Source organism: Rhinolophus hipposideros (genome assembly GCF_964194185.1).
Source record: "Rhinolophus hipposideros genome assembly, chromosome: 5".
Lineage (NCBI taxonomy): Eukaryota > Metazoa > Chordata > Mammalia > Chiroptera > Rhinolophidae > Rhinolophus > Rhinolophus hipposideros.
This window is the reverse complement of record NC_138051.1, coordinates 54235789-54260882: the sequence shown is the minus strand read 5'-3', so window position 1 is coordinate 54260882 and position 25094 is coordinate 54235789. Positions and strand designations below refer to the sequence as shown.

Genomic DNA, 25094 nt, shown 5'->3' with positions numbered 1-25094 from the left:
GCGTGATGAAATCTCCCACCGTCCTGCTCCATCTCACTTGGACATGAATCACCCCTTTGTTCAGTGTATCTATGCTGTATATGCTACCCATGTGTTGGTCACTTAGTAATCGTCTCAGTTACCAGATCAGTTGTCGTGATATCACAGTGCTTGTATTCAAATATTCTTTATTAAACTTAATAATGGCTTCAAAGCATAAGAGTAGTGATGCTGGCAATTCTGATATGCCGAATAGAAGCTGTAAAGTGCTTTCTTTAAATAAAAAGGTGAAAATTCTCAATAAGTAAAGAAAAAAATTGTATGCTGAGGTTGCCAAGCTCTTTGTAAAGAGTGAATCTTCTATCCAAAATTCTGAAGAAGGAAAAAGAAATTGTGCTAGTTTTTGCTGTCGCACCTTCAACTGCACAAGTTACAGCCACAGTGCATAATAAGTGCTTCGTTAAATGGAAAAGGCATTAAATTTGTGGGTGGAAGACATGAACATAAAATGTGTTCTGTTGTCATTTTTGATTGCAACATGTTGCTCCAGAAAGCATTGAGCCTGTATGAACACTTCCGTAAGGGATCCCCTGAAATGAGTGCCAGCAAGCCCTTTACTGCAAATAAGGATGGTTACACAGATCTAGGGATAGGTTTGGACTGAAATATATAAAATTTACTGGAGATGCTGTGTCTGCCAAAGAAGAAGCTGCTGCCACATTTCCAGCAGAGGTGAAGTTGGTTAGGGTTTGATACTATCTGCAGTCTCAGGCATCCACTGGGGATCTTGAACATTTTCCCTATGAGTAAGGAGGGACTACTGTATTGTAACTTTTATTTATTTTTTATTACTAATGCCTACTCATCATGTCACAGCAAGAAGAGAAAAATAAACTTTGAATATCACTTTGATAGGACACAGTTATCAAATGAAATGGCAAAGCATTAGTTTATCATGTGATGAGACTATACTTGTGCTACAAAAAAACACGACATTTCCAAACTAAGCATGCATGACAACATACCTAACTCACATGAAAGCAATGGCCAGAAAAATTAGCAAATTTAAGAGAAAATATCTAATCACCACAGATTTTCTTCAGAAAAATAAAAACAAAACAAAAAACGAGGCTGCAACCAAAGTTGGTTTCTTAGTGAATCATTTGTTAGCCAAGCAAGGAAAGCCTCTGACCAATGGTGAGTTAATTGAGTAATGTGTGATTATAATAGGTAAGGAAATGTGTCCAGAGAAAATAAACTTAGGATCATTAGCCTTTGTGAGAACATTTGCTTGAAGAATTGAGGAGCAACATCAATAGTCAATTAAAAACAAGCCCAGTGATTTTGAGTGGTTTTCCTTGTCTCTTGATGAGTCAACAGATGTTACAAATACTGCTCAGTTGTATTTTAGAAGCTAATGCTGAGTGTGAAATGGCTGAAGAATTAACCTCCATGAATAGTTAACATAGGAAAACTACAGGTGAGACTATTTTCAAACAAGCTGAAGAGGTAATTCATTACAACCTGATGTGGAATTTTTCTAAGCTATGTTACAAGTGATGATGGGAAAAATATGTGTGGAACAGAGGACGACTTAGTTGGACAAAGTCACAAAGCTTGTGAAAATGTAGCGTTTAAAGCCAATATAGTTCATTTTATTGTTCATCAACAGGTACTTTGTAGAAAATACTTGAATCAATCATGTGTTATCAAACTAGTAGTGTCAATTAGTGAACTTCATTCATTCTTGTGGACTTAACTATCATTAGTTCGGTGAACTTTTGTCAGAAATGCAAGCTGAATGTCCTGAACTGTCTTACCACACAGTTTGATGGCTCAACAGTGATACTTTTTATTGCATTCTTTTTGAGTTCTGGGCCAAGATTTGAATTTTTCTGAATGAGAAGAATCACCCTCAACCACAATTATTGTAGACTGAGTGGCTTTTGCCACAGAATTGATAATGAATCTAAAAGAAGATAAATCATCGCTTATATGCAAAATTTACATTGCACTGAAGTCATTTCGATAACGACTAACATTATTTGAATCACGTCCGGTTGTTTTATACTTCCTCTGCTGTCCACAGTTGAACAAGTGAGATCTTCGTCTTCACACAAGTTTGAAGAGCGTATATTTTATGACTTGCAACTACATTCCTAGCAACATTTTTTGCTACCTCAATGCAAATGCAAAGAAAATTTCCACATTTCAAAATCTACTTACCTATGTAATGGAAGCGCTTTTGCCTAATCTTCAGTTGGAAGTGATTGATCTGTAATGTACTGACATGTTTAAAGGCAACTATCAAGAGCAGAATACGAGGTTTGACAATTAAGTTTGCGAACTGTTGCAATGATGTTGCCAACTTTTTTAGATATCAGAGGGATTATTCATTATGAATGTGTACTAACTGGTGCTGAAAAGGCTGCATGAAGACATTAGACCTGAACTTTTCAATTCATGGCTCTTACATCACGACAATACATGGCACTGTCTGTGAGGGAGTTTTTAGCCAGTAAACAAATAACTGTATTGGAACACCCTCCCTACTCACCTGATCTGGACCCCAGTGATCTTTACCCGAAGACTAAGGAAATACTAAAAGGAAGACATTTTGATGACATTCAGGACATCAAGGGTAATATGACGACAGTTCTGATGGCCATTCCAGAAAAAGTTTCAAAATTGCTTTGAAGGGTAGACTAGGCACTGGCATCAGTGCATAGCTTCCCAAGGGGAGTACTTCGAAGGTGACCGTAGTGATATTTATCAATGAGATATGTAGCACTTTTTCTAGGATGAGTTAGCGCACTTAATTGTCCAACCTCATAATAGAGTAGGAAATAGAATTTTAGACTTTGAATTTTCTAATAGAAAACAATTTTATAAACTCATTTCAAGAATACATATACTCAGTGAAAACAATATTCCTGTAGATTGATATCCCTATTTGGCAGTACCAGTCTCTGTGAAAGAACAGTTTTAAAGATGCTCACTATAGATCAGCAGGAACAGATGAACATTTGCAATGGATTTTGATAACAGGAAAAACTGACTTTGAGCTCTAATTAAATAAACTGTTGTCACCCCACAAAAGAAGTGTAAGAAAAAAATCTTTTTGTAACTATGTATAGATGGTGATAGATGGACTTACTGTGGTGATCATTTCACAGTATGTACAAATATCCTGTCACTATGTTGTATACCTGGAACTAATATGTTTTATGTCACTTATACTTCAATAAAAAACTAAAAAGTAAAAACGTATTTTTCTCATTATTAATAGACTTGTGTTGTCAAAAATTGTATTCAGTTGCTATTTTTATAGTTCGAATTTCATCAATTAAAACATTTGTGAAAGATTTTTTCCTCTCTCTTGTTATTTAAATACATACATAATAATTTGCACTTTGTCTCAGCCCACAGAGCCTAAAATATTTACTATACGGCCCTCACAAAAAAAGTTTGCCAATTCTTTAATTGAATGTCAACTTATGATAGAAAAACATTTTCCCCTGCCCCTTTTTCCTATTTTTTTATAACAAAGGTATATTTTGATGTTTAAAAATATGTCTTGTATAATTTTCATAGGAGATCGGTAGTTGCAATAATTAGGAATTGAATGACAGTTCCACAAACCAAAATATGTACTCCTAATTTAATTTTCTTTATGAATTATTTTAGTTCTGGTGCTGTTTGGGAGATGAAACCAAAACAGAAATGGAAGCCTTTTAGTCAAAAGCAGATAATCTTACTGGAACAGTCCTATAAGAAATATCAAGTAGCAAAAGAACATGGCTGGATTAAACTTGACAATAATTTTGAGGTATATCATAATTTTTTTGTTTTGGTTTATATATATATTTTTTAGTGGTGGTGGTAGTGGTAATACGTAAAGTTTTATTATCTAAATAAAAATGTGTATGTAGAAACTAACTTATTAGTGATTAAACTTATTTGTTAGTAGAATTAGCATGACTGATTGTTTATTAGTATATTTTAAATTAAAATTTAATATTACTAAATCATACTGTTGAAGCATGATTTAAATATGTTTCTCTTACATGTTTTTATAATTCTGTTTACAAGGTAGGTAGTTTCATGGAACTTGTTTTGTTTTCAGTAAGATTATGGAGAAATTAAGACTGCTTGAAACTTTTTCTCATGTTTGGAATGATACTAATATATAGTATTGCTAAATAAAGGCTGTGAAAAATTATATATTACAATGATGAAAAACCTATAGAAAACTTACTCAATTAAATTCATTAAATGTAAATGATTGTTAGATGTGAGCAGATGTCCACAAATAAAGTTGTACTTGACATGGGCCCTTACATTGTTGAAATTGAAAGTCACTTTTTCTCCAAAAAGATCCCAAAAACTTGACTGTAATTTCTACCTAGTTCTGATTCAGCCATATCATTTTGGTTACTTTTTGTCTTTAATATCTGCTGGTTGAGTTTATACCAGAAATGCTCCCCACCCCCACACCCTCCCCATAAATGTTGGCTGTGCTGAAATGAAAAAAAAAAAAAAAAACAATAACAATGCAATTAGCGTCAGATATAAATATCAACTGTTCATTGTTTAACTTGGTTAATACAAAGTTTAAGAATTATCTAAAATTATTTATTGATGTTTTAAAAAAATATACAGCATGGCTTATTTTCTTTAAGTATAGTTTATATAATTGAAAAGTTGCCCAATCTTGTTTTCTTAATAACTTTGGTACAAAATAATTATTTTGCTTCGAAGATCTCAACTGTAGGTCTCCTTAAGGTAGATCTTTTGGTGACACAGAGAGTTTAAGGTATTTTTTCCAGTAGTGAGTAAATGAATATTTAAAATGGGCTACACTAATACCAGCTCATCACAAAAACATGTGTTTCTGTTTTACAGGTCAATTTTGATACAGTTCCAATGGAAATGCGCCTTCCTATTAGGTGCCCTATAAAGCGAGATTTTTTATCAGGAATTCAGATTGAATTTAAGCAGTCCCCTCACCAGAGAAGTTTACGGGCCATGTTGTATTGGCTTCAGGTAACATTGTCCTCCTCAATTCAGTAGATATGCAGATGGTCCCCGACTTATGATGGTTTGAATTATGCCTTTTAGACTTTATGATGGTGTGAAAGCAGTACTCATTCAGTAGGAACCATATTTTGAATTTTGATCTTTTCCCGGGCTAGCACGATGCTCTAGGATACTCTCTTGTGATGCTGAGCAGCAGCACCAAGACACAGCGCCTAGCCAGTCATTGGATCAGGAGGGTAAACAACTGATACTCGACACTGTATCATTAAATGCATTTTCAACTTATAAAATTTTTCAGGATGTAACCCCATTGTAAGTAAAGGAGCATCTATATCTAATCACTTTGGGAAACTTGGGGATTAATTTTTTTTCTATTTTTTTTTACAGGGTTCTAGCATACACTGTAATTGATGTCTTTCTTTTTTGTTTGTATGTTTATTCCCCTTCTCCCATGCGTCCTTTGGATTTAGCATACTTTCTATCCAAGTCCAAAGGCCTTGTGACTGTTGAGACTATTGAATTTGACTAGTTAGCCTGCAAGAGTGTTTTATTGCACTGAAATTGTTATTTTTAAATAATTCTTTGAATATGTCATGGGATTCCCAAAGAGGATTTTCTTTTGTCATTCTTTATGAGAATGAGCAGGTCTTTATTGGAGTTGTTTTAGCTGCTTGTTTGCATGCTTCCTTCTTCCTTCTCTCTCTTCCTTTTAACTACTAAATATTATTCTCCTTTTTCCTTTTTATCTATCCTCTGATTTCATATAGTCTCTACTTACATTTTATTTAAATTGTAGAAAGTTGAAATCATCCTACGTGATCTCTAGGTACAAGTACTTCCATTAATAGTGTACATGCTGCAGAATATTAATGCAATTATGGGGATATTTATATATTCCTTCATATAAAAAAGCTTGCCCTTTCTGAGATATATAAGAATTTTAGATTTAAAGTGAAACTTCTAATAGGATTATATAGTACAGCTAGTTAATTATGATGAAATTAGCGACGTGTTCTATAATATTGTCTCTGAAACTAAAAATTTAAATGTAAATTATTTTAATCCTGCTGAGTTTCTTTTCTACCTTTTTTCAGATTGATAATCAGTTACCAGGTGCAATGTTCCCTGTTATATTTCATCCCGTGGCCCCTCCAAAATCTATTGCGTTGGATTCAGGTAAAAAACAAAAACCAAAAAATAAGTTGAGATATACCCCATTTATAAAAATTAAGTAAAAATTATTTTGACCTAGTATAAAATTTGATTGTCTTTTTCTTGTTTTTTTTTCTTTCTCTTAGAACCCAAACCTTTCATTGATGTGAGTGTCATCACAAGATTTAATGAGTACAGTAAAGTCTTACAGTTCAAGTAAGTAAATGTTCCCTTGTCTATCTAAAGGAATTTAAAATGAGAATCTACTTTGAAAACAAATTTTACTCCTTTGAAAGTGACTTTTATATAAAAATTATTTCCACCTGAACATATTAATCTACTTTTGGTCAAGTAATTCTCTATGCTGAGACTATTTTAATAATAGCCTCTATATCATATTTTAAAGTATAAAATTCCTTCAACTGCCTTCTCCCCTTGTAACTCCAATTTGAATATAAAATAGTGAAATATAAATGACGTAAGTATTTGTGAGGTATGTTTTTTTTAAAGCAATTGCTGTGGACTTTAAAAATTGGGCAATATATGCTATATTATCTAATTGTGTTTGTTTTATGACATGATAAATGTAGGACTTGGGACTTTAAATGCTAAGTGTTAATACAGCACTATTACCTTGAGTGAAATCTTCACTTTTATGAAAAAAATCTCAGTCTAAGTAGACTTTGATTTTGTCGACATAGCACTAAGAGATGAAGGAACAAGATCTTACTGTGGCTTTGGCTAAAATAAAAGTTTTAACATTGAAAATTATTAGGTTTGATTTCCCAACCCTTTCCCACCTTTAAAATTTTGTTTTTCCTCAGGTATTTCATGGTCCTTATTCAGGAAATGGCCTTAAAAGTTGATCAGGGGTTTCTGGGAGCTATAGTTGCACTGTTTACCCCGACAACTGACCCTGAAGCTGAAAGAAAACGGGTAACAGTTTTTATTTCTTGGGAAAATTATAAAATTAAAAAAATAAGTCATCCGTTCTTTGAACTAAATGTAGTAGACAAAAAAAGTAAAATAGAAATTCTTGATTTAATTTTTTTCAGACAAAGTTAATCCAGCAAGATATTGATGCTCTAAACACAGAATTAATGGAGACTTCAATGACTGATATGTCAGTTCTTAGTTTCTTTGAACACTTCCATATTTCTCCTGTTAAGGTTTGTTATAATTATTATTTTGAAAATTTGGCAGAATTGTAGAACTTTTAAATGGTCTGTGTTCAAATGTGGGTTTTAATTTGTTGCATCAAATATTTGATGGGAATTTTGTTTGATTAATTGAAATGATTAAGACAATTCTCTGAAACATATGTACAACCATAATTCCCACCGAGAAACCACCAGAGCATGTTCTCTAGTCTTGAATTAATAACCCTTTTATTCAAGGAAGAAGCTGACAAAAGCATTTCTTAATTAAGCAAAGAAGTGCTCACCAACGTTTAATGTTTTGGTGTACTTTGTAACTACTAACATTGTCTAAACAGAAAGCTATAATGGGCGCCCTTACCAGAATGTAAAAACGCTGAAGTAGGTGTTACGCTGTTGATGTGGTGTTTTTCACCCTTCCAACATTTGATTGTAACTAAGGGAGTGGAAAATTGGATACCTTTCACTTGCCTGATTTTGTACTTTATGAACCCATTTCCTTTTCTCCTTTTATTGTTCTTTTTAGGTTTTATAGGGGAAGGTGACTGCTTAGGAAATTCACAAATGCTATCAACCTTAATGCTCTAAACTTGTGTAATGAGCCAGATTTACAATTAAGCAACTCTTTAAAATACTGATGATCCTTTACATTCTCAAAAACTGTTTACAACACATTATTTTCATTTGCATTCACCAATTCATTTAGCTAAGTGAGGGATTTTAAATAATTTTAAATTGATACATTAGTTTGGTGGTATCAGACATATTGATAGTGCTAGGTTTAAAACTGATATTTTATGTGGTAAGTTATACACAATTTCTTTTTCATTAAGTGAAAATCAGTTATTTATGAGATTGAACAATACCTTCAACAAATATTTTTTGAATGCCTGCTTTCAAAGATGCTGTGGGAAGTATAAAGTGACTTCATGGAGTTTATAATCTAAGGGGGTATTCAAAGATTGATAATTTACCTATTCATGTTTTTAGGCACACTGGAAATTATCCCATGAAGTTGAATTATTAAGATCAGGAACCATCCTTATTGTCTCTTTCCATGGTAACTTTGTCCTCGAGAAAGGCAGGATCTCTATTCACTTAAGCTTACCTTTCTTGGATCTGAACACTCTCTTGACTCTGCAAATGGGCAAAAGTCCACATCAAAAAAAAGTCCAACAACCAGGCTTTCCTGACCTTACAAGTTTTCTTTGTTGAGCTCTGTATTAGTTAGGTAAAATGCCTAGGGAAAGGCAGAAAAAGAAAGGAGAGTCATCTGCTCTATTTATACAGGTAGAATTACCTTTTGTGTGTGTCTTTGGGCACTGCTGCACTAATGATGATATGCCACACAAAGCAGAAGAAGCTAAATGGGAATGTGAAAATCTGTGTTTAAGTAGTGCGTTGAAGAGGTCTATGGAAGCTGAAAATCTTATTACTCTTTAAAAAATTTGTTTAGCAACTTGCCAATTGTTGCCATAATTATAATGTTATTGTTACTTCTTATTATTGTATAATTGTAATATAATTATTATTGTTAATTGTTGCCATAAGTTAGTTACCTTAATTGGTTGGAAATAAATGATTACCCGTTATTTTGACAGGTAGACTACTTTTATGCCTTTTGATGTGTTTTTCTTCTTAAAACGATTATGCTACTTTTGTAAAGTGTTTTGGGCCCCTCCATATAAACAGAATGGTATTTATACACTTTGAATAAAATTATAACTCTAAATTTGGGACAGATTTGTATTTTATCAAAAATTAAATATGAGAATAAGATAGGAATGCGCTATTCTGTATTATATACAGAGTAACAAATAATAGCTTTCTTTAGGACTCTAATGAAACATACAACATTTGTTTGCATCTGAAAGATCTGGTTCCTGTGTATATAAATTTTTTGTTTTTAGCTTTCATTTATTGAATATTTTTCTTTTAGTTGCATTTGAGTCTGTCTTTGGGTTCTGGAGGTGAAGAGTCAGACAAAGAAAAACAGGAGATGATTGCAATTCATTCTGTCAATCTGCTGTTGAAAAGCATAGGTGCTACTCTGACTGACGTGGATGATGTTATATTCAAGTAAGATTTGTTAAAGTGCATTGGGAGGCTTTCTTCATACTAATCTTCTCCATTTGTGTTAGAATGTTAGCTTAGAAAAATGATAATTCTTACTACTTATAGTTGAAGAGTTTGGTCCCCCCTTTTTTTAATTGGGGAATATTGGGGAACAGTGTGTTTTTTCAGGATGTCAAGTCGTTTTTCAATCAAGTTGTGGGGGGTGCAGCTCAGCTCCAAGTCAGGTCGTTGTTTTCAATGTAGTTGTGGTGGGCACAGCTCACTGGCCCATGTGGAACTCAAACCGGAAACCTTGGTGTTATGAGCACAGCGCTCTAACCACGGAACAAACCGTTCACCCAGGTCCCTTTCCAATTATTCTCTTTTGGTATGCTTATTTTGCTTATAAAAATAAGGTAAAGAATCTTAAGAAAACTTAGAATTTTCTTCAGTTATTCTTGTCTAGATAATATATCAATATAGAATAAAAATTTACGTTTTATTGGTGTATTATATATTGACGTTTTAAAACAGAATTATATTTAGAAACATGTAGCATTAGGGTGAGATTTCAGTATAAAGATGTGGCAAAGTATAGATATTAATTCCTTGCTACATATAATAATGTTTATGTGTGCCAGACACATATAATTCAGTGAATGTTTATGGAATTGAATATTCATCAGTATTGGAACAAGTATTATCTTGGAGAAAAAAATCATTTTGTTCTTTCCACCTCACTTGTATACTGTCAAATTTCATAGCACTCAAAGGATTAAATATAAAATTCAAATTGAAAAGATTAATTTAAAAAACCAAGTTAAGTGGTATCAAATCTCTGAATAAAACAAGTCTTTTTACGTTTAAAAGCAATGGGAAAAATCCCAATGGAAAACACAAAATAGATTTGACTATATAACAATCAAACACTTTACAACAAAATCAATGAAAACATTTAAAAACCAAAGAATTGGGAAAATATAATGACAAATATGATAGAGCGAGGATGAAGTGTCTTGATATTAAACACTGATGAGAAAAACCTAAAGATTCCAATATCATAATTGCCAGAGGACAAATAGAGATAATTTACAATAGGGAAGATACGGTAGCTGATAGATACTTGAAACATTCAGTTTTATTATTTATCAAAGAATATATGAAAATTAAAGCAAACTATCAAAGATTTCAAAATATGAGCAATTCTAGTATTGGGGGGCAGTGGTCTGAGAAATGGGGACTTTTTTTTTTTTTATAACTTTGAGTGGAAAGGGATATATATCAAGAATTTTAAATGTTTTACAATCTTTCATTTTCACTAATTCTTTTTTGAGGAATTCAGTCCAAAAAAATACCTTGAAATTTAGCCAGTTATATTCAAGATACACTTGGCAGCACTAATTATTATGCCAAAATTTGGAAATATCTGACAGTAGAATTGTTATGACACTTCCACATGATGGATTGCTATGCATCCATTCAAAAGGATTGCGTAGAATTTTGAATAACAGAGAAATACTTATGTACAATGTTAAGTGTAAAAATGTATATAAAATGTTTTAAATATTTTTAAATTGCATAGAAATGAAAGGATTCAAAGTGGTAATGATGAGAAGAAAAAACTTAAAAAATCCACTGTGTGGTGGATTTATGGTTGGCTTTTTTTAAACCTTTTACTCTATGTATTTATGAAGGACTTTTATGAGAATGTACTACTTTATTTTGTTACCATAATATTAATATCTCAAACATAAGTTATATATAGCAGATGTGCAAATCTAATTGTGAATCAGCAATGATTAACTAATCATTGTAATTTTGTCCCTTTTTTCACAATATAATTTTTGAATCTTTCTATAATCTTTGAATCTTTTTCCTCCTAGACTTGCTTATTATGAAATTCGATATCAGTTTTACAAGAGAGATCAGCTCATGTGGAGTGTTGTTAGACATTACAGTGAACAGGTAATTTCCTATCATAATAGCTCATGGGGAATATACTTTATAAAATATCAAAACAAAACATTTGTATGTGATTGTAAAGTGTGTGATAATGTTTACATAATTTACTCAATTTGTAATCTCATTAATCAGTAGTTTTCATGAATGTTTCTATTTCTTTTAGTTCTTTCCCCCTATATATACCTTTTTAAGAGTTTCTTACAGTGCCTTTTTCCCTTTGCAATATACATTTACCATTTTGGGAAAGAATAGTGATTTAGGAGTCAATACACTTTATTTCTTCAATGACTACAGTTTCTAAGCATAATCTAGTAGAATTGCAAGAGGAGTTCTAAGCCAGTTTCTTCCCCATGCTTCAGTTACTTCGTGGTTCAAGTTGTATGTACAGAGACATAGTTGTTTCCGGGCGCTGGAGTACCATTGCTATACGGTGGTACTCCAGGGTGACATTCCCTTTACTTCTGCTGCTGGGAGGTCCTTTCTTCTATGGTGTGTATTATATTATTACATTATATTTATTAAATGTTCAAATAGGCATATATTTTAATTTGTTTTTTGTTCTGACTATTATTCTCCATCTAGTTTCATAGTAATAATGATAAAAACAAAATATTAAAATTAAGTAACAATTACTGAATTTAATATGCATATTCAGTCATGCAGAGTCAATATAATATACCTCCCATTTTACAGATGAGAAGACTGAGGACTCTAAAAACTAAGTGACTTGTCCAAGGTTACATAACTGCTCAGTGGCAGAGTATGCCTCATCCTAATTCTGTCTAATTTGAAATCCCCATGTAAAGTACTAGCATAATGCCTGGCACATAGTGCAAGATAATTAATGAACAGCGTGGTGGTTATTCTATATATCTTTCCTTTAACAACCTAATTTAATCAGTATACCACTTTTTTCCTATGGTATCATTATATTGTTTCTACCAGTGGTTGCAAAGGACTTAATTTATTTTTTAACTGATTTTCTTTTTTTCTTTCTTTTTTTTTTTTTAGTTCTTGAAACAGATGTATGTTCTTGTATTGGGCTTGGATGTACTTGGAAACCCATTTGGATTACTTAGAGGTCTGTCTGAAGGAGTTGAAGCTTTGTTCTATGAACCCTTCCAGGTATTGCTTTTGTTTAGTTTAAGTATAGTTATAGAAAAATGGATGTTCTATTCTTTTAATGACAAATAACTTATATTTTAACTACCTGGGAACTGAATAATATTCAGATAAAAATACATCAATGTTATGTTTTTATTTAAAATTACTTGAGATGACATTAAAAGATTATTTTAAAATTAATTGAGCACTTCTACTGTCTGAGCAATAAAACATGTCCACATTTTCCAGGATTTAATTGTAGTTGTAAGGAAGACTGCTAGAAAACCATTTCAAGGCTGTAATGGAAAGGACTAATGGGGCATTCATTAAAAGCTCACTTTGTTCCATATTCAAGCTTTACTCTAACCTGTTCTCCATTGAAAGGATCCAGGAGCCCAAAGTAGTGAGGGTTTTAGGACAAAGCAGAGAGAATAAACGGGAGAACAAGAGAGTCAATACTATGGGGGCTGTTAGACTTGTTACCAGTGCACCTCGCTTTAACAGCCTGGTGTAACTTGGTACTGGGGTGATAACTTCAGATTGTGACTGAGGCCAGTGATGTACTCCTATCCAGTTTTTTTCATCTTAAAGGGTATGTTGAGATCACTTGGGTTGAAAATATCTTCAAACATAGTAGGTGTTTCATCAATATTTGTTAGAGGGCAGAAGCTGTGTCATTGCAATGTTTATGGATCTTTTACAGATTCTATATCTTCAAGGAAACTCTGAAATACTAGATTAGAAGTCTTGTTTAAATGTTAAAAATCATGCTTTTTTATTTTGGCCAGGGTGCTGTTCAAGGCTCTGAAGAATTTGCTGAGGGGTTAGTGATTGGGGTAAGAAGTCTCTTTGGACACACAGTAGGTATGCATCACGTATTTGTGTATATGATGTTTTTTATTATTATAAAATGCATTGCTTATGAAAAACAAATTATATTTTATAAAAAAGAGGCCACTTTTCTAATACTCCCTTTTAAAAGATGTGTTCTCATTCTTAAATGGAAAATAATTTAACACTGACTGACTTGCTTTTTTAAAAATATGTCTTTGTAGTGTTGAATCCATGTACTTTAAATAGTTTTATTCTTCTTGATAAATGGGAAATGAGAAAAATAAATTTCTGCATTTTTGTATATGAGAATTTAAACATCTGTATTAAGCCCTTGTATGTGTGCATAGTGCTAATGCTTTTTAAAGAAACAATATGACTTTACTTCTCTGGGCTTTTTGATAGGTGGTGCAGCAGGGGTTGTATCTCGAATCACTGGTTCTGTTGGAAAAGGTTTGGCAGCAATTACGTTGGACAAGGAATATCAGCAGAAAAGAAGAGAAGAGATGTGTCGACAGCCTAAAGATTTTGGAGACAGCCTGGCCAGAGGAGGAAAGGGCTTCCTGCGCGTAAGTTTCTTGCAAAATCTTCAAGAAACCCTCAACTTTTGTATACACTTTAGGATATGTACTCTAGCTGCTTGTTTGAAACTTGGAATACTACTTGTGAATAAAGATCTGTTAGTGTAGCAGTAGTGATAGATTGTGGACTTTCCTGTTTCCTTTTTGATCTCCTTCCACATTATCATCATCATATCATCTATCCTTGAAATCGCAGATTTAGTTTGGCATTAGGATTGGAGTGAAACAATGATGGCAGTTGGTAGTAGTGTGGAAGGGTTAGAAATAAAGCAGAGAAATATGGTAAATGATGGTAACTAGAGGGAAGAACAGTTCTTCAGGTCATTGTCAATTGACCACTTCTGTGGGAGGGGGGTGTAGAAGTTAAGTGGTATAAACCAGGAACTACTTTCCAGCACTTTAAAAATGATACAGGTGATGTATTTGATATGATACAATTACTCATAAGTACTTGTAAGAACTTGTAAGTTCTCCTTTTAATAAATAATGGAATCATTATAGGTAAGGCTATCAAGTACTCTTTGATCACCCCTCACCTCTTCCCAAGGGTATCTAATTTTCAACAGTGTGTATATCCTTCAGTTTTTTTTTCTATGTGTTTATGTAATATTCAGGTAGTCTTAGTTACTAACATTACTTGACAATTATTAATAATATATCAACATCTAAAATTAATTAAAAAATAAAAGAATATTTAAACATGTTACTATTATAATTTTGGAAATAATTTAAAGAAATTGTAACTTGTATTTGTGCCAGTGATTTATATTATTGTATGCTGTCTATTCTAAAGTGCTTTATTTGTCAGGTTATTTGCTATCCTTCAGAGATCCCTTCGTTTTCAATTTTCCACTTCATTTTAATTTTGCTAAATTATAAAGTAATCTTATTAAAATTTATAAGTAGATATTAGGGATTATTTGTCTTACTCATTTCACTGATATAGAAAGTGAGATTTAAGACTGAATCAACTGCCCATGGTTACATAGCTGATTGGTTCTAGAGCTAGATGTAGAATCTTTTAACCTGCTTTACTGTTTTTCCTATTACAAATTTTTACTTCTACAAGGGGCTTTCATTTAAAATTTTGTATGATACGAGATTTTAAAAGTCAGAGTGTTCACTTACATGTGTGTTTACATCATTAAATATATAGAGGGTGACAAAAAATGTATACACATTTTAAGAAAGGAAAAAAACTATTAAAACTGTAATACTCAATATATTATACCAATAACAAAAGATGCATACAAGTCACGTTTGACTTCTGCAATTACATGAGGTACTCAAAGTGATTACCATCAGCATAATTTTAATACAGTTTTTTCTTAAGATGTGTATATGTTTTTTTGGCACTCTCTGTAAGTACTCATTTTGTAAAAAAGTTTTTTTCTAGTATGTCTGTAGAGACCTCTAGTGGTTGATTTAAAATTAAGCACCTTACATTCAAGTTTGACTTCATGATTGATTGCTCTTTCAGGGAGTCGTTGGTGGAGTGACTGGAATAATAACAAAACCTGTGGAAGGTAGGTAGAGAATGTTTCCTTCTTGTACAAAGTCTGAAGAGTTGATGCATGGTAAACATAATAAATGTTATTGCTACTAAGTATTTGAGAGAATTTCTCATTTTATATTCATAGTCATAAATTATTGTTTAATGAAAGTACTTTCCTTAGAAAGTAGAGGGGTAATGTAGTAGACTAATTCAGACTTTGAATGCTATTTTCAGCAGATCCATAGTTAAACTAGATTCCTTTGGATCTTTAATAGAGGTTGACTCATTTTTTTTGTCCTATTTTAAAAAGCACATTACTTTATTGGGTGCAGTATTTATCAAAATGCCAGTTGGCTTTTTTGCAGAAATTGACAAGCTGATTCTAAAACTTATATGGGAATTCAGAGAATACCAAATAACCAAACAGTCTTAAAAAAAAAAAAAAGAACAAAGTTGGAAGACTTACACTATCCAATTGTAAAACTTACTATAAAGTTACAGTGACTAAGACAGTATGGTACTGGCATACAGATAGACATATAGATCAATAGAATAGAATTGAGATTCCAGAAGTAAACCCTTACATTGATGGTCAACTAATCTCTGACAAGAGTGCCAATATAATTCTATAGAGAGAGAATAACCTTTTCAACAAATGATACTAGGACAACTGGAAATAAATACTGAGTTTTTATATGTGGCCCAGCAATTCCGTTCCTAGCTCTATACCTAAGAGAATCGAAAACATATGTTTGCTCAAACACTTGTACACAGATGTTCATAGAAACATTATTCATAATAGCCAGAATGTAACAGCAACCCAAATGTTATCAACTAATGCATGGATAAACAAAATGTGGTATATTCATACAATGAGACATTATCCAGCTATTAAAAGAAATCAAGTACAAATGCTCCTCGACTTATGATGGGGTTACATTCTGATAAACCCATTGTCAGATGAAAATATCCTAAGTCGAAAATGCACTTAATACTACATTGTAGAGTATCAATTGTTTCCCCATGTGCTCGCCTGGCTGACTGGGAGCTCCAGCTCACTGCTTCTCTCCAGCATCATGAGAGAATATGTATGATACTGGGTAAGGCTAGCCCAGGAAAAGATCAAAAAATTCAAAATTTGAAGTTACAGTTTCTGGTGAATGGGTACTGCTTTCATACCATTGTAAAGTCAAAAATCTTAATTCCAACCATTGTAAGTTGGGGACTGTATTGGTATAAGCATAAGGTAGATGAACCTTGAAAAAATGATTATAAGTAGAAAAAGCCAGTTCAACATACTACATATTATATGATTCCATTTGTAGGAAATGTCCAGAATAGGCAAGTCCATAGAGCTAGAAAGTAAATTAGTGACTGCCTCGGTCTGGCTGGTGGGGAGCAATGAGGTAAATTGCATAGTGTTGGGTGGGGAAGGATTGGAGGAAATGGGGAGTGATTGCTGATCGACACAGGGTTTCTTTTTCAGATGATACAAATTTTCTAAAATTGATTGTGGTGATGGTTACACAACTCTGAGTATACTAACAATCATTTAATTTGTGCACTTAATCGGCAGCTTTTATGGTTGTGAATTATATTTCATAAAGTTCTTATACTTTTTAAAGAGTGCACTGTTTGAAAAATCTCTTGATGGTTGGCATTAAAAAGATCTTTTCTGGTCAGTTCTTAGACCTAGTCATAGGCGCTGACGAAACTTCTGAATCAGTAGTTGTAAAACTGGAGCTTGCTGCAGGATTACCTGGAGGGTTTACTAAAACACAGATTGTTGAGCCCCACTCCCCGAGTTTCTGATTCAGTAGATTTGGGGTGGTGCCTAATAATTTGCATTTTTAACACACTTTTTATCATGTTATGATTAATTTGACTTCTTTAAAAAGCTAAGTTCTAGGAACTTCCTGGGTAAAACAGTCCAGCATTTTGGCTCAAGCTTTTGTTTTGTTCAAACTTGATTGTTTTCAAATATCTTTATACATTCATTCTCTTTGGTTTTCTGAAGGTGCCAAAAAGGAAGGAGCTGCTGGATTCTTTAAAGGAATTGGAAAAGGGCTTGTGGGTGCTGTGGCTGGTCCCACTGGAGGAATCATAGATATGGCCAGCAGCACTTTCCAAGGAATTCAGAGGTAATAAAGTATACACTGTGTGCAAGGTATGTGTCTGTGTGCTAATTTTTGCTCCAAAAGACACATTAGAGCTGATGGTCTGTCTAGATCTTATTTTCGGGGAAACAGTAGGTTAAATACTTTGCTCTTAAGGATCTTAAAGTCTAATTGAAACCTATGATAGGTTCACAAGGTGAGTGCCACTAGAAAGGAGTAGGAAGAAACATTTTTTGTGGCTCAATTTCTCTTTTATTCAACAAATGTTTATTGACGTCTACTACATGCTAGTCACTGTGCTGGACACCAAGTATACAAAGAGGGGACAACCTACTCTCTGCCTTTACTGGTATGATGTTTCTTTTCTTTGAAAAAAGTTGGTGGAGCTTGGAGTCAGACAGACTTGCTTTTAATACTTGTTGCATTATTTTGGGCAGGTTATTTAAAATTACTCTGATTGTTTTCATCAAATATTGATATAATATAGAATGTAAGACATACATCAATATATATATGTATTATTTTGAAAGAGTCTCACATGTTTTCTTATACTTATTCTGCTTCCTTATGCAGGGCAGCAGAATCAACTGAGGAAGTGTCCAGCCTCCGTCCCCCTCGCCTGATCCATGAAGATGGCATCATTCGCCCATATGACAGACGGAAATCTGAGGGCTATGACTTATTTGAGGTATAAATTCTGTTCTTCATGGTCATGAAGGAAATTTAATTTTAAAGATTTCTAGGATCAGGATTTCATGGACGGTTCTTAAAGTTCCTGATTTATGAACTTATTTAGGGATTACACAGGGAACATGGTTTGTAGAGTAGAATTTGATTATTTTATTATAATGTGTTAAATGGGAATAACTGTAATTTTTTTCTGCACAGGAGCAAAGCTTTTTTATACAGAAAGGTTAATATTAAAAGAAGCCATAGGCTTTATTACCATTTGTTAGCTCATTTAGTTAACCTTGTTAACTTTGGTCTCCCACTTTGTAGCTAATTATTGGAATTTCACTGCTTCCTTTTCTCCAAACCAAATTAATTTATTGGGACTATTCTAAATCTAGATTCATTCAGGTAAACAGAAGTTGGAGGAGAGGAAAAAAAAAGATTATGTACAATTATAATCTTTTTAAACCTTATAAAACTTTCAAAGGTTTTTTTGTTATTGGCTTTTATTTCAGTTTTAACTTTACTATATTTAAATAATGTATACGTATATAAATACACTCCCATGACTAGCTTTCCCTCTAAATGAATTTATTAGTGTTTTCCTACTTTGACTTTAAAATAAAATGACTCTTCATTGTTATTGCCTATGATTTGTATTATGTGTGATTACATTTTATTATTTTGCATGCTTCTAACTTTATTTTCTTTCTTTTTCTGCCTACACAGCAAGAACTGGAAATACAGGAGTAAATGTCTCCTATACTACTACTGATTTCATCCTTAAAAATCAAAACAAACTGTGGTATTAAAAATAGACTGTCTTTGATTTATTTAGACTGAGAGTCCATTTTAATGACATTTTCTTTACAACTTTCACCTCTGTCTGAACTTTTTATGGTAGTGACGAGACTACAAATAAAAGTGGTGGTATTCCTGGTAATATTGTACAGGAGTAAGAGATCAATATAAAATATTAAAGGATCAACTCTCTTCACCATTTAGTTGGTGAAAGACTTTATTGAGCTCAGAAGCATACACTCTTACTATCATTTTGAAAATTTTGTCTTTTCTTATGGTATTCATGTGCATTTCAGGTAAAGTTTTTTTAAAAAAGGAAAATTATTATGTCCAACATATTATGTATTCTTGTTTGTGAGTCCTGATGATGGAATTATAATGACTGTTTCGCAAATCACCCTAAGTTTACTCAAGTTAAAGAACTATTAACTGCGGCCTTTGTTTTAATACCTGAAGTATCAGTTGCTCTCGGTCTGTCTTTAGACCTCAAATAAGAGTTGGCACATGAATTTTGAGAATATGTTTCCTTGATCTCCCTTTTATTTTTTAACCTCTTAGTACTCTTGCTAGATAAATGACAATCATTTTATAATTGCATACATTCTCACTCAGCCTTTAGCATTTATGCTTTTCAAAAATTCAATCTCCTTGTTGCTCATGCTTACTTCATAATTAGTTTGAATTCATGTAAATAGAAGTTGAACATGTAATTAGTCAAATTACTTACGTGGCACTTGAATTTATAGGTATCGTTATTGTTAAAAACCAGCCTTTTTGCTTTTAAGTCCTTAGAGAGGATTCATTATCTTAATGAAAACAAAAATAGTTATAAATTATCATTTTGAAATTAATGTCCCCATAGTTAATTTTCAAAATAATTTATGTTTTGATTTCTTTTTTATAAATGATAGAAATGTTTAATTTGATTTAACAGCATCTTATCTAGCAAATTTCATTGTCCCCTCCAAAATTGAAACCAAGGTATAAACTTAGATTTAATGTACATTTGAAAACAATGAAACTGTTAACATACAACTGGTCATTTGGATTATGTTTTATAAAACTATAGTATCAAAATAATAAATGCTTCATATTTAAAACAGCACTTTAAAGAAAAAAGAATGACATCCAAAGTCCAGCCTAAAATTGTAGCTGACACTTTTCTTGTTCCGACATAATTGAGAGTTGACAAAAATGTCATCAAATGTCCAGCTTCTATAAGAAGGAAGCACAATAATTAATTCAAGATGCTGTCTTAAACCCTTACCAATAATTACCCTTCCTTCTTAGGTAAAAATAATGATTTTTAATATTCCTGGATATATTGTAGTTTTATTGAGACTTGACTTGGGAAATTGTATGACTTGTTAAAAAATTTTTTCTTTACATATTGTTTACTTTTTGTTGAACTCTTTATATTATTAACTTTTCCTGTGGTTTTCCTTTTTATAACTGCTTGTCAGTAAGCACAAAACTTCAAGAAGCTTTTTATTATTTTAGCTAAATATACTTATCTTGCCTGATTCATTAGTTTGTGTTAAGATATCAGCTAACCTTTTAAACTTGAAGTGTTATTAATAGTTACTGGAAGAAATAAAATGATTGTACGTTAGTGAGAGGACTTGGTGATTTTTTTTCATGGATGACAGTGTAGGCATGGATAATTGAGACATTCAGGCTATTTCATCCCTTGTCCATCTTGCTATAATCAGTTATGTATGATGTATTTATTGATTATCTAGACTGTGCTAGATAAACAAAAGAAATAAGACTCCTGTCCTTAAAAGACCAAGTATAACAAAATGTGTGAATATTAAAGAGCGCTAGAGAGTAAAATTATATCCTGCTAGTCCTTATTGTAATATGAGTACATTCTAAATAATTTATTTGGGAATCTTTTGACTTACTCCATTTTCTTTTTCTCCTGAGTATTTTTCTGTATTCTTTAATGCTCAGCTTTGAAAGTTACTAAATCATATATTGTGGTTTTATAGGATATATTCTTCTGGTTATCCTCTCCTAGGACAATTACTGTTTATACATGTATATATATATATATACATATATATATTTATATACATATATATGATATATGATATATTCCATCTGGGTTCACATACTTATGAACATAGAATGTTTAAAATGTTCTTTTTTGCTTTTTCATTTTAAGTATATTTTTTCATGTTCACAGAAATGCTTAATTCTTAATTCTTGCACTAACATCTGTTGAGGTAACCTTATATTGTGCATTTAACCATTCCCAGTCCTGGACATTAATTTGTTTCTGTTACTTCAATAACAGTAATAATGCTGTGATAGACATTGTTCTACACATTGCTTTTTCATATCTTGTATTATTTCCTTAGAATTTACTTTAAAAAGTTTAATGCTTTTGCTAAATATTGTAAATTCTTCAAGTTGCATTTTGGGAAGGGAGAGTGAATATTTTATTAACTAATCTGGTCTCCTGCTGCCATCAGTGACTGAATATCTTAATCTGAATCTCAGAGTGTAAGTGGATTTTAGTAGTGCTGAAAACAAGGTTTCTATAATGTATTATGATGATAAATCATACTTTAAGAGCTTTCAATGGTTTAAAGATAGCAACAGCCTGATAACAAATGAAAATGCATAAAAGATGGGAAGTGGGTATTATTTCTTGTACAATGCATCTAAATCTAAATATTTTAACATATTTACATTTCAAAGCTGAAAATAAGTGTACTACTAAATAATTATATTCATTTCTCATTTTCTCTTTATTAAAGGAATTAACTTATAAATGTTAAAAGATTTTGTTTAGCTAATTCACGGAGACAAGATGTAAAACAAGTGACTGTTAAACTCCACTTCTCTCTGAGACTCATTCTGAAGATGAGACCCCAGTTCTTTGGGGATTTATCTTTGTTCATGGCCTTTCATGATTGTAAAAGAATGACTGGGAAGCAAGGACCTTTAAAAAAACATGTATTTAAACATTGAAATAATAAGTGTGCTTTCTTTGCTTGTGATTATTAAGGGTTATATTATCTTTTTCGTATTATTGGTGTTGTATTCTTGGTTATAAAATGTTAAGGTCTTATTCATTATTTATTAGTTTATGTTCTGTGTTTTCATATATCTGATCTTTAATCATGCATTATAGATAATGTCAATAATATTTCATTAGCATTCATTATAAAAATAACTATTTTGTGGTTTTTAATGTGTTGACTAATTCAAGTCACAATAGTTTTGAGATAGGAAAGGAAATAGATGTATTTTAATGTATTACTATTTATACTTGAATTATTTTATGCTTGTAATTGTCTTTAGCAATAAATTGTACAGGCTATTTGAAAATTTAGAAATTCATGTTTGTATTAATATTATCATTAAATTTTATTTTCTATCAGGAGCATAATTTGATACATACATATACTTCTCATGCATGTTTAATCTATAAGATTAAATACTCAAAAACATTAAACATCAGTTATCTTGGATTTTATTATGTGTGTCTACTTCTGTGTAAAATCATTTGTTCTTAACTGTTGAGAAGGATCACAGACCCATTAAAAAAATCTAAAATATGAACCATTCTGTGAAAGAAGTTACAGAACCACATTTTCAAAATTTTATGTTTTATTTTGGTGGTTCATAGCCCTCCCAAGGTGCTTCCATGGACGACAGGTTAAGAATCCCTATAATGTTAATGTCCCAGTTTTATATTAGCATATTTCATATTCTCATGAATGAAAATGTGTGACTATTTCTAGTAGATATTCTAAAATTTCTAAGTTATCACAGATTGAAATATATTTTACTAGAAGATCACTTATTAAGCATTTAATACTAATTTGTCTTTTAAGACACACTGGAAGTTAATTTACAAACATGCTATGAATGTTTTTCTAGCTTCATGTGTGAATACGTAGAACTGTGCTTTTGTTTCTAACGATATTTTTTCCTAACTAGCATTTTTATTATAATTAGCTAACATAGTATTACAAGTACTATTTGGATGCATATACTACCCAAATGTTTAGTCTTGGGTTTTGTTTTTTTTTTTCCAGAATCATATCAAAAAGTTAGAAGGAGAGACTTACCAATACCACTGCACTATTTCTGGAAACAAGAGGACAATCCTTATGGTTACAAATAGGTATTAATAACTTCAAATGAAATTTTCTTAGTTGCAAATTATATAGATCTTAAGAATTTTGAAGACTGAAATGGCAGAGGATGTGGAGAACTACATTCCAACTGCAAAATGTTTGTTTCATAGAATCATAGAAACACAGATCTGGATTGGTCCTTTGATTGTTTTTTTGTTTTTATTTTATTGTGTTGTGGTTTATTTTTATGTTATGTTATTTTATTTATTTTATTTTATTATTTTATATTTTTATTTGGGAACAGTATATGTTTCCAGGACCCATCAGCTCCAAGTCAAGTCGTTGTTTTCAGTCTAGTTTGTGGAGGGCACAGCTCACTGGCCCATGTGGGAATCGAACTGGCGACCTTGGTGTTATGAGCACTGCGCTCTAACCAACTGAGCCAACCGGCTGCCCTGGATAGGTCCTTTGAGATCATCTGTTCTGATCCTCTCATTTTGGTGATGCTGAAACTGAGATTCAGCGTGGTTTAAGGGCTTATCCAAGTTACACAACTACTAAGAGATGGGATCTAGAATAGACTTCGTAAGTGCAATAGTGATATTGTTATATATGAATTAGAAATCCAGTTATGGAGGGTGAATTCATGAATCACTTTTTCTCACTATGTCTTAATTTTGGACGAATTAGCTACCTTTTTAAAAGGATCATATTATTTCTGTATGTTTTATTTTTCCTTTTCAGTTTTTCCTAAGTATTTTGGCAATGGTAGGCAATTTTTCCATATCCAAGAACTTCAGCTAAACTACTATTTTTTTTACCTGATATTTACCCTATGTCACTTATTCCAAAATGACAATTGTAGATTAATAATTTTCAAAACTTTCTAAGTTACATATTTTTCTAGGACTAAGGCAGAGTAATTATAGTAGGCAAAGTCTGTATTAGGTTTCTTGCTACTGCGTTTAAATATATTTGAATGGGGAGGAGAGAAAGGAAAGCTAAAATGACAGGACTCAGACTTAAACCTACAAGCCTTTTTAAAGAGAGTTAACCAGTCAGCTGATCTGCCAATTAATTAAGAAATGAAAATACTCACAAAACAATCTAAAAAGCAGTTTTTTCGGATTTGACAAGTAATTTATTTTTATAATTTTATGTCCATAAGACTAGACCAAATCAGTGTTTATTTGTATTATATATTGTACTTAGCTGCAATAAGTGTGTTAATTCATTTTAAAATTGTGTACCTTTTATGTAATTCAACACTGGGCAGTGGAAATCAGGTGTTTCTTTGTTTTTGGTAATACTTAATATCTTGGTACTTGTTTGATTAGGCATTTTGTGGGACTATTACTGTACATATTAATACATTATACATTTGGGTTTTCTTCAAGTAAATGGAAAAATCATGATAATTTTAAATCTATTCACTTATAGAGCTTTTCAGGAGGCAATTAGGAAAATAATATTCCTGACCAGTGTAATGACTTAGTCTCCTGTAGCTTTACTAGACTCTTTCTAAGAAGAATTTCTTTGAAATAGTTATCATTATGCTGATCTGTTTGACCTTTTATATTGCATAAAAATAGCATTTCTTCCAAAATTAGCACTTAAAAAAATTAACTCTTTTATTGCTAAGGTTATGTTTATTTATTATAGAGAATATAGATCATAGATGGGGAGTCAACAAAATTTCTTTAAAGGGCCAGATAATAAATATTTAGGCTTTAAGAGCCAGCTCATGTTTCCCATCTGTACTCAACTCTGCCCTTGTAGTAGGAAAACAGCCTTGAACAATATGTAAATGAATGGGGTGGCTGTGTTCCAGTAAAATTTTATTTACTAAAACAGGCCATAGTTTGCCCACCCTTGATACAGGTAAGAATTAAGAAGCTGAAGATAACTAAAGCTGTAGTTTACCTAGTACAGAGCTGGTTAGTACTTTTTGTCTGAATGTAATTATTAGTAGCTATTCCTTCCTTAAAAATGTTCTGGTTTGAATGGTAAATTATATGATAACTGCTAAAAGTAGCCTTTAATAGCAATCC

At 32.0% G+C, this 25094-nt stretch overlaps 1 protein-coding gene across 5 annotated transcripts in view; it reads left to right on the top strand.

Moving 5' to 3' along the window:
• The window catches only part of VPS13C (vacuolar protein sorting 13 homolog C), a 168107-nt gene that overhangs the window by 135040 nt on the left and 7973 nt on the right, over window positions 1-25094 (top strand). For 3 of the 5 annotated variants that reach the window (XM_081049777.1, XM_081049781.1, XM_081049778.1), the window contains 15 exons: window positions 3667-3808; window positions 4885-5025; window positions 6114-6195; window positions 6318-6387; window positions 6996-7107; window positions 7227-7340; window positions 9268-9407; window positions 11267-11348; window positions 12357-12470; window positions 13238-13313; window positions 13686-13849; window positions 15342-15387; window positions 17374-17497; window positions 18047-18161; window positions 23002-23090. In XM_081049777.1, the coding sequence (XP_080905903.1) occupies window positions 3667-3808; window positions 4885-5025; window positions 6114-6195; window positions 6318-6387; window positions 6996-7107; window positions 7227-7340; window positions 9268-9407; window positions 11267-11348; window positions 12357-12470; window positions 13238-13313; window positions 13686-13849; window positions 15342-15387; window positions 17374-17497; window positions 18047-18161; window positions 23002-23090 (1611 nt within the window). Of the gene's footprint in view, window positions 1-3666; window positions 3809-4884; window positions 5026-6113; window positions 6196-6317; window positions 6388-6995; window positions 7108-7226; window positions 7341-9267; window positions 9408-11266; window positions 11349-12356; window positions 12471-13237; window positions 13314-13685; window positions 13850-15341; window positions 15388-17373; window positions 17498-18046; window positions 18162-18874; window positions 20779-23001; window positions 23091-25094 lie in introns of those variants that run through there. The other 2 variants (XM_081049779.1, XM_081049780.1) reach the window with 1 other exon arrangement.